The sequence below is a fragment of the Silurus aristotelis genome (assembly GCF_946808225.1).
Source record: "Silurus aristotelis genome assembly, chromosome: 2".
Classification (NCBI taxonomy): domain Eukaryota; kingdom Metazoa; phylum Chordata; class Actinopteri; order Siluriformes; family Siluridae; genus Silurus; species Silurus aristotelis.
The window spans coordinates 25,228,951-25,244,670 of record NC_139575.1 but is presented as its reverse complement, the minus strand read 5'-3'; the positions used below and the strand labels follow the sequence as shown (position 1 = coordinate 25,244,670).

The following is a 15,720-nucleotide window of genomic DNA, read 5'->3' as shown; positions in this document are numbered from 1 at the left end:
TAAACTATTATTTAGTACTCTCAGTAGCTCTTTCATATTTTTTTTTCCATTCACCTTTTTTTAATCAGTGTCCTGAAATGACATTACAGTTACTTTGAAATTCATCATTGCTTGCTTCAGTAGCATTGACGCAGTTTCCCAGAAGCTTTTGAGGAAACCGAGTTCTGTAGAAAGCTTCAGATCTTATTGGTGATTCTTTTCAGGTTAAAGAACTTGTCTCCCTTTGTTATACCTGTTGACATTGAGAACTTTCAGAGCTTATTACCTAAATCTAAAAATACACTATATGGACAAACATTTTTGGACACCTGACCATATGATTTGTATGTGCTTTTGTATCCATTCTCTACCGCATTTAGAACGCATTTGCAGTCATAGAAACCTTCACTATTCTGGGAAGATCTTCGACTAGAATTTGGAGTGTGCTTGCAGAGATTTTGCTACAAGGGTGTTAGTAAAGTCAGGTACTGATGTAGGCAGAGGAGACCTGGAGTACAGTCAAAGTTTCAATACATCCCAAAGGTTTAGGGTTAAGGTCTATAACAGGCTACTCACGATCTCCACTTTACCACACAATAAACTGGATTTGTGCACATTGTCATGCTAGAACAGGTCTGGATCTCCTAGTTCAAGTGATGGGAAAATGTAACTACCGCATTCGAAGGCATCATAACTTTAATATAAGAACCGCATTTGGCTGGAAAAATGTTCCAATACTTTTATTTAAATAGTGTATTACTCCAGTAAAAATACTCCATTTACATTGAGGAAAAAGTATGTTTTTTTTACGGACTTAAGTATAAAAAAAAAAGGACGACAACAATGATTGGATCATAAATTAAGTTCAATGTTCCATTCTCCTGCACATCAAAGCTTTATAATGAGAGAGTTTTCTATTGTTAGAGACACAGCGAGAGAACCTTTACTCCACACAAACACTGGCCAGAACTGTCAGTTTTACGGTTGTAGTCTCATGATACATTACCATTTGACGTGATTCAAATATTCGCTTCAAAGTAGTGAGGAACAGCATGTTTTACTGAAATGTAGTGGACTAGAAACACACTTTAATACATATTAAAAGGTAGTGAAGGAACACTTTCCCCAAAAAACTCAACATACAGATTCCTGAAAAGTGTACAGTAACAATGTAAACATATTTAAACCACTGTGGTAACTATAAATATTGTCATTGGGAACCTTTTTCACAAAATGCACTTACATTTACCTTCCTGTCATAGTACATTGTAGTGATTTTATATAGCATTGTTGAACAATTTACAATCCCACTATTCAGCATCACCCAGAAGGTGTCTTGGTTGTTATCTCAGGAAGATTGTCCTTTCCACTATCGCCTCATTAATCTACAATTGGACTTGGGGAGTGCATTGTACTTTACAATGTTATTGTTAGACACACTGTTGTCTATTGAACTGAAATGGACTGATCAGTAACCAGGATAACTTAAATTTAGGAAAAAGACAAAAAAAAATAAAAAATTAAGCCTTTAATCTATCCTCTAGCCTCTATCTAATAATCCTTGCAATTATTATTCATGAATAAATATTAAAAGCAGCTACAACTAACGTTCTTAATGAACACTATGAAAAATGCCCATGTAAACAGATATCGTATATATGTGAAAGTACAATGGATTACATTGTGTCTGAAACAATCCATATTAAAGGGATCATCAAATGAAATTAAATATTTTCTATAAAATGTACAGAAATGCTGTTTTCTTACAGCTTATTCAAACTAAACTTTGAAACCATTCTCCAAAGAGTATTCCCTTATAGTCTATAGACGTTTGCATAAATCGACGTCCGATTCCAGACTAGTGAGACAAAAAAAAGAATAAAGCTGGAAAATGTATGTTCTCTCCATCTATGTCCCTGGAGATTTCTGAAATCTTCATTTAAGTGGTGGGAGCGGGGGTCATACATTAATGGCATCAGCAACGTCCGTGAAAACCAGTCGACTCACCACTTGAGCACCGCCCTGACCCACTGCCAAAGTCTGAGAATGAGAGAAAAGAGAGTAATGCAAACTTGAGAAATTTTCTAAATGATATACTGCCATTAAAATTAAAATAGTGAAAGAATAATTGAAAAAAAAAAAAGTTACTATCCAGATTAGAGGAGTGTAGCTGGAAGTCCACGAAGGTACTGTATGCACATACTGGTCACGTTACCTTCTTATTTATGCAGACATATAATCTTTCAATCATGTGGCAGCAGAACACTGTATAAATCATACAGATACAGGTCAAGAGCTTAGGTTTAAAAGTTTAAACATGGCGTTTAAAAGAAAACGTGGCCTCTGTGACTTGAAAGTAAGATGTAGGATGCAAAGTAAGATGGTTTGAACATTCAGAAACTGCTGATCTGCTGATTTTCACACACACACACACACACCATAGCAAGTTTACACAGAATGGGGAGGGGGAAAAAAAGCATATCTACATATGTATAGATATGCAATACCCAAGACATATATACAGTGGGTTCGGAAAGTATTCAGATCCCCTACACTCAATTTTGTGATGTTGCAGCCTGATACTACTGATTGTTTCAACAGATTTTCTTTTCTCATTAATCTACACTCAGTACCCCACAATGACAAAGTGAGATCAGAATTCTAGAAATGTCTGTAACCTGTAACCTAAATTTATCACATGCACATAAGTATTCAGACCCTTTACTCAGAACATAGCAGCAATTTGCCAGCAATTACAGCATCGAGTCTTGGCAGATCCTCTTAAGCTGGTTAAGGTTGGACAGGAACCATCACCTGACACCCACTTACAGGTCTTTCCAGAGATGTTCAATACGTGTTCAAGTCAGGGCTTCGGCTGGGCCACTCTAGGACTTTGACAGAGTTGTCTCTAAGCCACTGTGCTGTGTTGTCTTGGCTGTGTTTAGAATTGCTGTTATGTGGGGAAGGTGAACCTTCAGCCCAGTCTGAGGTCCTGGGCAACGTGGAACAGGATTTTATTGAAGATATCACTGTGCTTTGCATCATTCAGCTTTTCCTCAACCCTGACCAGTTTGGTAAGTCCCTGCTGCAGAAAAACACCCCCACAGCATGATACTTCTGTCATGGTTGTCCCTCTGAAACTTGGTCTGAATGAACATCGAGCTCTTGTCACATCTTTTAATAAGGCCCTTCTCTCCTCAATGCTCAGTTTGGCCGAGCGACCAGCTCTTAGAAGAGTCCTGGCTGTGCCCAAATCCTTACATTTAAGAATTATGGAGGCCACTGTGCTCTTAGGAATCTTCAGTGTAGCATCAATATTTGTGAGGCCTTCCCCAGATCTGTGCCTTGCAACGATCCTGTCTATGAGCTCTACAGTTTCTTTGACCTCATAACTTTTTGCTCTGATATGCATTGTCAGCTATGGGGCCTTCTATAAAGAGGTGTGTGCCTTTCCAAATCATGTCTAATTAATAAACTTTTCTACAGGTAGACTCCATTCAAGGTAAAACATTTCAGCAATGATCAAGAGAATTGGGAGGCACCTGAGAATATTTACAAGTGTTGTTGCATCTGAATACTTTCTGAATCCAGTATTATCCAGTATTATTATTATTTCTGAATCAAGTATATGTATTGCATAGAGTCTGCAGGTTTATAACAGATCCCAGAGGAGAATATGCAAACTGGTCTAAATTAAACTAAGCAACATTTATAACTGTGGTAAGCGAAAGAAAGCATCTCAGTACACACAACATATAAAACCTTGAAGTGGATGAGCTACAACAGAATAAGATTAGGTTCTACTCTTATCAAGAACAAGAATCACAAGACTCACCCAAACTGGACAATTGAAAACTGTAAAAAACAGGTAATATACGTTTTTCTAATATCCAACTGTACAGTTTGGATGAGTCTGTGCCCATGATGACCTTAGATTCTTGCCATTGACAGAAAGGAGTGAAAACAGTACTTCTGCTGCAGTATCTTCTACTGTTGTAGCAAATCGACAGCAAGGTTGAATTTTTTTGTGTATTCTGAGATACATTTTTGCTCACTATTGTTGTAAATAATGCTTATTTAAGTCGCTATATCTTTCTTGACAGCTTAATGCAATTGTGATTTTTTACACTTTTTTACACATTTACATAACCATCACTCGATTAATATTTGTTTGACAATTTTTTAATGACCAATTGGCAGATAAGACTTTAACTTCAGACTAAAGAGGAAAATGTGTGTTCCCCTCAATGTCCTTTGTGCTCTTTTCAATTCAAGCAATAATTATCAGCTAATGTAATCTGTAAGTTTATATATAATACAGATGTTATACAACATGTTTTGATATGCCTAGTAATGCTTTCAAGTGGGCAGATTTGACAAGTTTTAGAAAAATTTGATCTGATCCTACTTATTTCTTAAATCTTGTCCAGTTTTCAGGGTTTAAAAAAAGTAATTGCATTTCTTATATGCAGTGCATGCAGTATGTGGCTGTCCACTATATAATCCCAAATTCTTTCACCTAATCTCTGTAATATAGCTTAAAGCAGAAGCTGTTTTATAGATCGCAGATACACCTCTGTAATATTCCTTGATTTTTTTTTTTTTTTTTTTTTTTTTACCTTAGAGTGTGTTTATAGAAATTGGGCCTTTTTCTAAAACAAGCTTAATATATAAATGCAACTCTGCCCATAGAGATAATTCATTATCATTTTATTACATGATATAAAGATGATGTAAACAAATGTTTTTTCTTTTCAGCGGATGGCTCCAGTAGGTCTAAACGCTTTCTTGGCAAACTCCGTATAAAATTAAACCATATTAAAAAAATAAAATAATAAAATAAAAAATAAAAAACATTTATATATATATATATATATATATATATAGAGCCATTGTTCTACATATTCTGTGTACACAGAATATCTCCACTGAGGGCTCAAAAAATTTTTTATTTAATTTTAAAAACTAACTTTTACATACAGTTCATGTTTTTTATTATATGAATGTTTTTCATCTTTATTGACAGAAAATCTTCCTGGAAAATCGTATTACCGTTAATACCAAAAGCTGCTTAAAGGACTCTATTTAGATTAGCAACAGCACTGCATCCCAGTATTGTTGCAGATTTTTTTGATCTTTTTCCAACGTAAGAAACAAACAAAAAAAAAAATTTGTTTTGAAACTTAGTTTACTTGCTCACAGTGAAGACCATGCCCACTTTCAGTTTAAATCCAAATACAGATCAGGATACAAACGGGTACAGCTACAAAGAGTGGCAGTGCTTTACTGTTGTTGAAGTTGCAAAAACAATTATTTCGAGGTCCTTTCAATGACCTATAAATCCACTTATCTAAATTTAAACCTAATCCTAACACCTAATCCTAATGTTCGTTCTATCCATAATCCTGAGATCATTTTAAAACACTCTACTCCACTACTGCTTTCACTTCCTCCATTCATAAAACCTGCTGTTGAAGTATCATGTAGTAACACAGTCAGGTCAGAAATTCTGCTAGGATTATTGAAGGATTTTTAAGATCAAATTTTACAATTTGACACAGTTTTATGACCATACATTTCTTTTTGCAAGTCACTTAATTAGTCCATTGCAAAGGTAAGTTAGAAACTAGTTAGAGACAAATCTACTTCTGCTTAAATTCACTATATCACAATTTCAGTGGGTCAAAATTGTATATACAAGTTGATGTGTCCTTATACAGAATGCAATATTACAGAAATTGAGTCTGGTTCCTTACAAGGTTTCTTCCTCATTACCTTTCAGGCAGTCTTTCCCTGGCTTGCTTAATAGGGATAAATAAATAAACAAACAAATAAATACATACATACATTTTTTTTAATTAAAATGTATTATAGGCATCTGTATAAAAAATGACACACAAATATAACAATCTAAACTACAAAAACACTGCATTGCTCCTGAGGGAGGCACAAATAAACTTTGAGCCTGAAAGGTTTAACAAAACCAAAAAAACAACACGGACTGTAAGGAAGAAGCCCCTTTTCCGAAACTAGAAAAAGTGTGAGGAACACCATCCCAACTGTAAAGCATGTAATTGGTAGAATAAACTGTTAAAAAAAAAAAAAAAAAAAAAACAGCCTAAATTGAAAAAAATAAATATCGCAAACAAGTAGGACAATAATCCTTAGCATACGTCAAGTGAAACTAAATGGATTAAAGATGCGAATTGAAAGTAGTGCTGTGGCATGCAGTGGTTGCAGTGGCTCTCATAACAGTTCTGGCCAATTTCAGCAAAGTATTACGTGAAGCTTGTGGGTGTTCAATCAAATGTTCATTTCATTACAAATCTGATTTTTTTTCTTTCCTTAACAAGGGCGTGCATATCAAAAGGAAATTTGAGTTTAAATGTCTTTTTACTGAGAAGAAATTAGTACACACAATTAAATTATACTCACTTTGGAATTTGGTCCTGCTGGGCTGCCGTCTCGGCCATGGTCCAGAAGTTCCTGTTCCAGGTCGTCCTGCTCCTCGGCTGGGTCAAAGTTATACATAGGCATCAGCTGGTGCCTTAGCTTCTCCAGTCTGCACCGAGAAAAATGATGTGTGACACATTTTGCACACTAATGAAAGAACAAAAGCAGCCCAGTGATGTCATGTTTTCTTACCTTTTCTTTTTCCTTATGTACAGTATCTGTGAAAAGAAACGTGTAGAGAATAACTCAAACCCTGGTTAAAGCTTTATTAGTACTCAGAACTAACTCTGACTAGAAACTGACTATTCCCAGAGAGCACTGTAAAAGTTCATTAGGTTATAGATTGTCCCAAATGTTGAACTGTATTAATAAAAATAAAATGTAAATAAAGTACTAACAGTTCCAACAGTCGTAATTAAAACAATACGAAATGTTCATTCTAGCAGTTACAGAATTCAACTCGATTACAAGCATCCAAACATTTAGCAATCTTGCGGTATTACCCAGACAAAAATAAAGTCCTCACCATGACAACAGCCAAGCCGACAATGCTGATTATGCCAAAGGGCATGAGGACCATGCTCATACCAGCACCATCCACCGATGACATGGGGAGCTGTGTGGAGTTGAGGCCTGTCTCATTGGTTGGTACAGTGACGGTGGGAAAGCTTGCTATATACGTAGCATTGTTCTGCTCAGTCCTGCTCTCCACTGAACTGATCGCCACAAGGCTGGAAAGAGTAGGAACAAATGTTGGGACAGAGACTGGAGTATACTCTAAGGATTGACTGAAGAAATTAGGTATGACAGTTGTCAGAGACATTGCCCCTGGGATGGAGGGGCTGGTGGTGATAGAGATGGTTGTTTTGGGTCACTGGTCAGCCATTAGTTTCACCATCCTGTAAAACATCATGTTCATTATTTAATGAACCATCTCACCTTCTGGATTCCATTTAATTTCATTACAGCCACCTTAGTATTATGAGTAAAATCCCAGGATTCAAAAAAGAGCAAGAACTATATTGCAGTGCTCACTCATGTTCTGAGATGTTAATTCTGCCACACAAAAATTCAGTACCTCCAATAAATTATAGAAGCTAGATCATTTAATGTGAAACTCAAATTCAGCATTAAAATGTAGAAATTGATAGAACATAAAAAAGTGTTAATGAAAAAAATCTCAGTGAACAGACTGTACCCATTCCTTGATATCTAGCACTGACAGTATGTCTTTGGTGTTTATGTGTGTGTGTGTGTGTGTGTGTGTGTGTGTGTGTGTGTGTGTGTGTGTGTGTGTGTACTCTGTGGTCATGGATGCATGAGAATGTGTGATAGCACTGGCAAGAGCAACGCTTCCTTCCACATCACAACCGTTAGGATGTGTGTGTGGACGCGAGGGTTGGATGCTGGGGCATGAATGAGGTTTGAGGCTTAAAATAGAGAAGTGGAGATGCTGTAGACATGATTTGATGTGAATGAAGGTTAGAATCTCTCTAACCGCATGCTGCTTTTCATTCACATCTTCTGCCCCCCCCACATACACTCCTTAATATATTAAGCATCGAGTTTGATTTTCCTCAAGACTTTTTAGCAAAAAATGCTTGAATAATACACACCTGCACAACATGCCCAAATAAATAGAGTGCAAGATTAAAAACTGTAACACTCCATTCAATCTTATAACGTGGAATGATAAAATTACTAAAATAAATATATACACAGTGAGGAAAATAAGTATTTGAACACCCTGCTATTTTGCAAGTTCTCCCACTTAGAAATCATGGAGGGGTCTGAAATTGTAGGTGCATGTCCACTGTGAGAGACATAATCAAAAAAAAATAATCCAGAAATCACAATGTATGATTTTTTAACTATTTATTTATATGATACAGCTGCAAATAAGTATTTGAACACCTGAGAAAGTCAATGTTAATATCTGGTACAGTAGCCTTTGTTTGCAATTACAGAGGTCAAACGTTTCCTGTAGTTTTTCACCAGGTTTGCACACACTGCAGGAGGGATTTTGGCCCACTCCTCCACACAGATCTTCTCTAGATCAGTCAGGTTTCTGGCCTGTCGCTGAGAAACACAGAGTTTGAGCTCCCGCCAAAGATTCTTTATTGGGTTTAGGTCTGAAGACTGGCTAGGCCACGCCAGAACCTTGATATGCTTCTTACAGAGCCACTCCTTGGTTATCCTGGCTGTGTGCTTTGGGTCATTGTCATGTTGGAAGACCCAGCCTCGACCCATCTTCAATGCTCTAACTGAGGGAAGGAGGTTGTTCCCCAAAATCTCGCAATACATGGCCCCGGTCATCCTCTCCTTAATACAGTGCAGTCGCCCTGTCCCATGTGCAGAAAAACACCCCCAAAGCATGATGCTACCACCACCATGCTTCACAGTAGGGATGGTGTTCTTGGGATGGTACTCATCATTCTTCTTCCTCCAAACACGTTTAGTGGAATTATGACCCAAAAGTTCTATTTTGGTCTCATCTGACCACATGACTTTCTCCCATGACTCCTCTGGATCATCCAAATGGTCATTGGCAAACTTAAGACGTGCCTGGGCAAGAGCTGATTTAAGCAGGGGAACCTTCCGTGCCATGCATGATTTCAAACCATGACGTCTTAGTGTATTACCAACAGTAACCTTGGAAACGGTGGTCCCAGCTCTTTTCAGGTCATTGACCAGCTCCTCCCGTGTAGTTCTGGGCTGATTTCTCACCTTCCTTAGGATCATTGAGACCCCACGAGGTGAGATCTTGCATGGAGCCCCAGTCCGAGGGAGATTAACAATCATGTTTAGCTTCTTCCATTTTCTAATGATTGCTCCAACAGTGGACCTTTTTTCACCAAGCTGCTTGGCAATTTCCCCGTAGCCCTTTCCAGCCTTGTGGAGGTGTACAATTTTGTCTCTAGTGTCTTTGGACAGCTCTTTGGTCTTGGCCATGTTAGTAGTTGGATTCTTACTGATTGTATGGGGTGGACAGGTGTCTTTATGCAGCTAACGACCTCAAACAGGTGCATCTAATTTAGGATAATAAATGTAGTGGAGGTGGACATTTTAAAGGCAGACTAACAGGTCTTTGAGGGTCAGAATTCTAGCTGATAGACAGGTGTTCAAATACTTATTTGCAGCTGTATCATACAAATAAATAGTTAAAAAAATCATATATTGTGTTTTCTGAAATTTTTTTTTTAGATTATGTCTCTCACAGTGGACATGCACCTACGATGACAATTTCAGACCCCTCCATGATTTCTAAGTGAGAGAACTTGCAAAATAGCAGGGTGTTCAAATACTTATTTCCCTCACTGTATGTGTGTATATATATATATATATATATATATATATATATATATATATATATATATATATATATATATATATATATATATATGTATATGTATATGTATGTGTGTGTGTGGCAACGGACACGCTCTGTTTTAGTGTCCGTCAATGCAGATAAAAAAAGGAGCTAAAAGAGAATAGTGGAAATTGGGCTTTAAAACACAGAAAAAAAACCACGCACTAACATCCTGGCAGCATCCCAATCTATCTTGTTAAAATGTAAATGCCGCATGAACGTTTAAATATTTCTACAATTTTTCCTTATCGCTATCGTCATGGTAAGATCAAAAAATCCTAAGTCAAATCACTGTAACTCTATATAAAATAGCTCTGATTATACCACCACAAGGAAAACCTGAATATTATAAAATCACAGAATTCACGGGCAGTTTCACAAGTATAGCAATACAGACAAGCAGGTGTATGTATGCAGGGACATAAAGACGGACTGGCTGATCAGTAACACTATGTTACAATAGGTGTGTTTTTACCTCTCTGCATCGTTAACTTGCACTTGTCACCCTCCCTATGGCAGCTGGGCAGCAGTGGGCGTTGTAACAGGATGTGGGTATGAAGTGGGGGTGAGAATGTAAGAGTGCCAGCCCAAGCGAGATGCTGTACCCAGGAAAAACAGTACACAGAAACAAGGCCCACGAAAGGAACGAGTGTTTCGTAAGACAGCACAGATCTGCCTGCACCTACCCTTTGTGTCTGTTTTTTTCTCTCTCACTCTGGTTTTCTCACATGAAACCGAATTCTCTTTCTCTTATCTTTCTCTAGTTTTAACAGTGTTGTATGTGTGTGACTTGTAACTGCCAGTATGTTACATGGCACACACTAAAATCAAACAAACTCCCACATATAAACATCATCATGAGAAAGATTAAAACTAATAGCTTTTGATGTAAAAAAGAAACAAATGCTTTTTTAGAAAAATAATACTATACTATACTATACTATACTATACTATACTATACTATACTATACTAAACACTAAATAAGTACTACTGGGCAACAGGTTGATGCAGTAAGTTGTTTTACCACCTCGTGGCTCCAGGTTCCCTGAGTCAATCCTAAACTTGAGTAACTGTCTTGTGCATGTTCTCTATTTCCTCCGGATTCTATAGTTTTCTCTCCATTCAGGAGAACATGTTGGTAGGAGAACACCTCTCCTTGAACTGCCACCTTAACGTGGTGGAGGGGTTTGAGTACTCGAATGACCCTAGGAGCTATGTTGTCCGGGGCTATATGCCCCTGGTAGGGTCTCCCAAGGCAAACAGGTCCTGGGCGACGGGTCAGACTAAGAGCGGTTCAAAACCCCTTATGAGAGATACTACATCAGGGACCGTGACGTCGCCCGGTATGGCGCAGCCGGGGCCCCACCCTGGAGCCAGGCCCGGGGTTGGGGCTCGTATGCGAGCGCCTGGTGGCCGGGCCTTCCCCCACAGGGTCCGGCCGGGCTCAGCCCGAAGGAGCGACGTGGGGCCGCCTTCCAGTGGGCTCACCACCTGCAGGAGGGACCGTAAGGGGCCGGTGCTAAGAGGATCGGGCAGCAGTCGAAGGTGGAGGCCTCGACAACCCGATCCCTGGACACGGAAGCTAGCTCTAGGGACGTGGAATGTCACCTCGCTGGCGGGGAAGGAGCCTGAGATTGTGCGTGAGGTTGAGAGGTTCCGACTAGAGATAGTCGGGATCACCTCTACGCACGGCCTGGGCTCTGGAACCACACTCCTCGAGAGAGGATGGACTCTTTACAACTCTGGAGCTGCCCATGGTGAAAGGCGTCGGGCTGGTGTGGGTTTGCTTATAGCCCCCCAGCTCAGCCGCCATGTGTTGGAGTTTACCCCGGTGAACGAGAGGGTCGTTTCCCTGCGCCTACGGGTCGGGGATAGGTCTCTCACTGTCGTGTGTGCCTACGGGCCAAACGGCAGTATAGAGTACCCGGCCTTCTTGGGGTCTCTGGGAGGGGTGCTGGACAGTGCTCCGACTGGGGACTCCGTCGTTCTACTAGGAGACTTCAATGCACACGTGGGCAGCGACAGTGACACCTGGAGGGGCGTGATTGGGAGGAACGGCCCCCCTGATCTGAACCCGAGCGGTGTTCAGTTATTGGACTTCTGTGCTAGTTACAGTTTGTCCATAACGAACACCATGTTCAAGCATAAGGGTGTCCATCAGTACACGTGGCACCAGGACACCCTAGGCCGCAGGTCGATGATCGACTTTGTGGTCGTTTCATCTGACCTGCGGCCGTATGTCTTGGACACTCGGGTAAAGAGAGGGGCGGAGCTGTCAACTGATCACCACCTGGTGGTGAGTTGGATCCGATGGCGGGGGAGGAAGCTGGACAGACTCGGCAGACCCAAGCGTACTGTGAGGGTCTGCTGGGAACGTTTGGCCGAGCCTCCTGTCAGAGAGATCTTCAACTCCCACCTCCGGCAGAGCTTTGACCAGATCCCGAGGGAGGCCGGAGATATTGAGTCCGAGTGGACCATGTTCTCCACCTCCATTGTCGAAGCGGCCGCTCGGAGCTGTGGCAGTAAGGTCTCCGGTGCCTGTCGAGGCGGCAATCCCCGAACCCGGTGGTGGAAACCGGAAGTAAGGGATGCCGTCAAGCTGAAGAAGGAGTCCTACCTGGCCTGGTTGGCTTGTGGGACTCCTGAGGCAGCTGACGGGTACCGGCAGGCCAAGCGAACTGCAGCCCGGGTGGTTATCGAGGCAAAAACTCGGGCCTGGGAGGAGCTCGGTGAGGCCATGGAGAAGGACTATCGGCTGGCCTCGAAGAGATTCTGGCAAACCGTCCGGCGCCTCAGGAGGGGAAAGCAGTGCCCCACCAATGCTGTTTACAGTAGAGGTGGGGAGCTGTTGACCTCAACTGGGGATGTCGTTGGACGGTGGAAGGAATACTTCGAGGATCTCCTCAATCCCGCCGTCACGTCTTCCATTGAGGAAGCAGAGGCTGAGGGCTCAGAGGCGGACTCGTCCATCACCCAAGCTGAAGTCACCGAGGTAGTAAAGAAACTCCTCGGTGGCAGGGCACCGGGGGTGGATGAGATCCGCCCTGAGTACCTCAAGTCTCTGGATGTTGTGGGGCTGTCTTGGCTGACACGCCTCTGCAGCATCGCGTGGCGGTCGGGGACAGTGCCTCTGGAATGGCAGACCGGGGTGGTGGTCCCTCTTTTTAAGAAGGGGGACCGGAGGGTGTGTTCCAACTATAGGGGGATCACACTTCTCAGCCTACCTGGGAAAGTCTATGCCAGGGTACTGGAGAGGAGAATACGGCCGATAGTAGAACCTCGGATTCAGGAGGAACAATGTGGTTTTCGTCCAGGCCGTGGAACACTGGACCAGCTCTATACCCTCTACAGGGTGCTGGAGGGTTCATGGGAGTTTGCCCAACCAGTCCACATGTGCTTTGTGGATTTGGAAAAGGCATTCGACTGTGTCCCTCGCGGCGGCCTGTGGAGGGTGCTCCGGGAGTATGGGGTCGGGGGCCCTTTACGAAGGGCTGTCCGGTCCCTGTATGACCGAAGCAGGAGCTTGGTTCGCATTGCCGGCAGTAAGTCAGACTTGTTCCCGGTGCATGTTGGACTCCGGCAGGGCTGCCCTTTGTCACCGGTTCTGTTCATAATTTTTATGGACAGAATTTCTAGGCGCAGCCAGGGGTCGGAGGGTGTCCGGTTTGGTGACGACACGATTTCGTCTTTGCTCTTTGCAGATGATGTTGTCGTGTTGGCTTCATCAGACCAGGACCTTCAGCATGCACTGGGACGGTTTGCAGCCGAGTGTGAAGCGGCTGGGATGAGAATCAGCACCTCCAAATCCGAGGCCATGGTCCTCAGTCGGAAAAGGGTGGCTTGCCCACTTCAGGTTGGTGGGGAGTTCCTGCCGCAAGTGGAGGAGTTTAAGTATCTTGGGGTTTTGTTCACGAGTGAGGGAAGGGTGGAACGGGAGATTGACAGACGGATCGGTGCAGCTTCTGCAGTAATGCGGTCGATGTACCGGTCTGTCGTGGTGAAGAAGGAGCTGAGCCGCAAGGCGAAACTTTCGATTTACCGGTCAATCTACGTTCCTACTCTCACCTATGGTCATGAGCTCTGGGTCATGACCGAAAGGACAAGATCCCGGATACAGGCGGCCGAAATGTGCTTCCTCCGCAGGGTGGCTGGGCGATCCCTTAGAGATAGGGTGAGAAGCTTAGTCACTCGGGAGGAGCTCGGAGTAGATCCGCTGCTCCTCCACATCGAGAGGGGTCAGCTGAGGTGGTTTGGGCATCTGTTCCGGATGCCTCCTGGACGCCTTCCTGGGAAGGTGTTCCGGGCGCGTCCCACTGGGAGGAGACCCCGGGGAAGACCTAGGACACGCTGGAGAGACTATGTCTCCCGGCTGGCCTGGGAACGCCTTGGTGTCCCCCCGGAAGAGCTGGAAGAAGTGTCTAGGGAGAGGGAAGTCTGGGCATCTTTGCTTAGACTGCTGCCCCCGCGACCCGGCATCGGATAAGCGGGAGAAGATGGATGGATGGATGGATGTTGGTAGGTGGACTTTCTAATTCATTCTAATAATGTAATTAATGCATATACATAGCTGTGGACCGGGTAACAAAATGTTTAACCGCAATTGGTTTGCAATTAATGCGACATTTCTCAAGCCTGTGCAAAAGTGGGAAAATCTGAATGATATTTTCAATCTCTGTGCAAGTGTGAAAAAACAGGGGTGCCGCCATAATTCAAGTCTTGCTCTGGGAATCAATGTATTTTCAACCAGTATGACTTTATACTATTGACACATCCCAATTTAGAAAGTTGAGACTCAAAGAAAAACAAAGAGTTCCTGAATTGCGTTGGCATTAATGCACATTCTAATCCTGTTTACAGTGTGGTGTGCGCTACCTAATATCTGATTGTCACCCCTAATTCTTTGATAACTTATATTACTGCTTGTTAAGAAATTTCGCAACTAACAACGTGAGGTTCCTGGACTGGGGAGGGTCTGTTTCCAGTGTTTGCTTTCCTGAGTCTCATTGTTTTTGGGAGAAACTTTTCTTGTGTTCCTGAGAAGTTTAGTTTGTTCTTATTTGAAATCCGATCTGATTTTTGCGCTGCATTTGAGACCTGAGTTTTTGGAATTATATTTTGCAGTTTTCTGTTTTTGTAGTTCTTTTGGACTTTCGAATAAAAAACAATGGATTTTCCACGCTTTCCGAGTCTGTCTCAGCATTTACACACACACACACACACACACACACACACACACACACGGCAAACTTTTAGAGCTCATGTCTCTTATGTAGAAAACCCTACTTCAAGCCCCAACCCTGACAATGTCCCTAGTGATGTTGGTGTATCAGACAACTGCTCAAAAATACAGCACAAAAGTTAAGCGCATGTAAATGAGAATAAATTACAACCTTTTTATGTGTGGAGTTTTTCTTTAACAGTGATATACTCTGCATATTCTCTTTTCTTTAGTTGTTTACAGTTGCCCTGTTAATAAGCTATACTTAGTCCATAAAGACAAAAGTATGGGGACACCTGACACCTGTTACCACAGAGTTGTAGGCAAACAATTTTATAGGATTTCTCTGGATGTGGTGGCATTAAATGTGGCCTTCTCTTAAACTAGGAGACCCAAACCTGTTCCAACATGACTATGCCCCTGTGCCCACACAGCCAGCTCAATGAAGATTTGGTTTGCATGAACTGGAAAGCTGACTGCAAACCAGGCCTCCTCACTCCACATTAGTACCTGACTTTGTGCCAGAATGAGCACAAATTTCCACAAGCAAAATGTAGTGGAACATCTCAGGAGAGTGGAGGTTATTATAACAGCAAATGGAAATTAAATGTGGAACAGGAAGCTCAAAAAGCAAGCACATACAAATCTTATGGTCAGGTGTCCACATGATGCAATTTTAACCATCGTTCTTCTCCTCAC

At 42.0% G+C, this 15,720-nt stretch overlaps 1 protein-coding gene across 3 annotated transcripts in view; it reads right to left on the bottom strand.

Moving 5' to 3' along the window:
- Positions 1-777: 777 nt before the first annotated feature.
- Positions 778-15,720, bottom strand: part of cUnh3orf18 (chromosome Un C3orf18 homolog) — a 15,714-nt gene continuing 771 nt past the window's right edge. Inside the window, exons 2-5 of one of the 3 annotated variants that reach the window (XM_083521779.1) lie at positions 6,959-7,331; positions 6,625-6,650; positions 6,415-6,541; positions 778-2,019 (exon numbers count right to left, since the gene is read on the bottom strand). In XM_083521779.1, the coding sequence (XP_083377905.1) occupies positions 1,939-2,019; positions 6,415-6,541; positions 6,625-6,650; positions 6,959-7,255 (531 nt within the window). In that variant the 5' untranslated portion in view covers positions 7,256-7,331 and the 3' untranslated portion in view covers positions 778-1,938. Of the gene's footprint in view, positions 2,020-6,414; positions 6,542-6,624; positions 6,651-6,958; positions 7,735-15,720 lie in introns of all 3 variants that reach the window. The other 2 variants (XM_083521781.1, XM_083521780.1) reach the window with 2 other exon arrangements.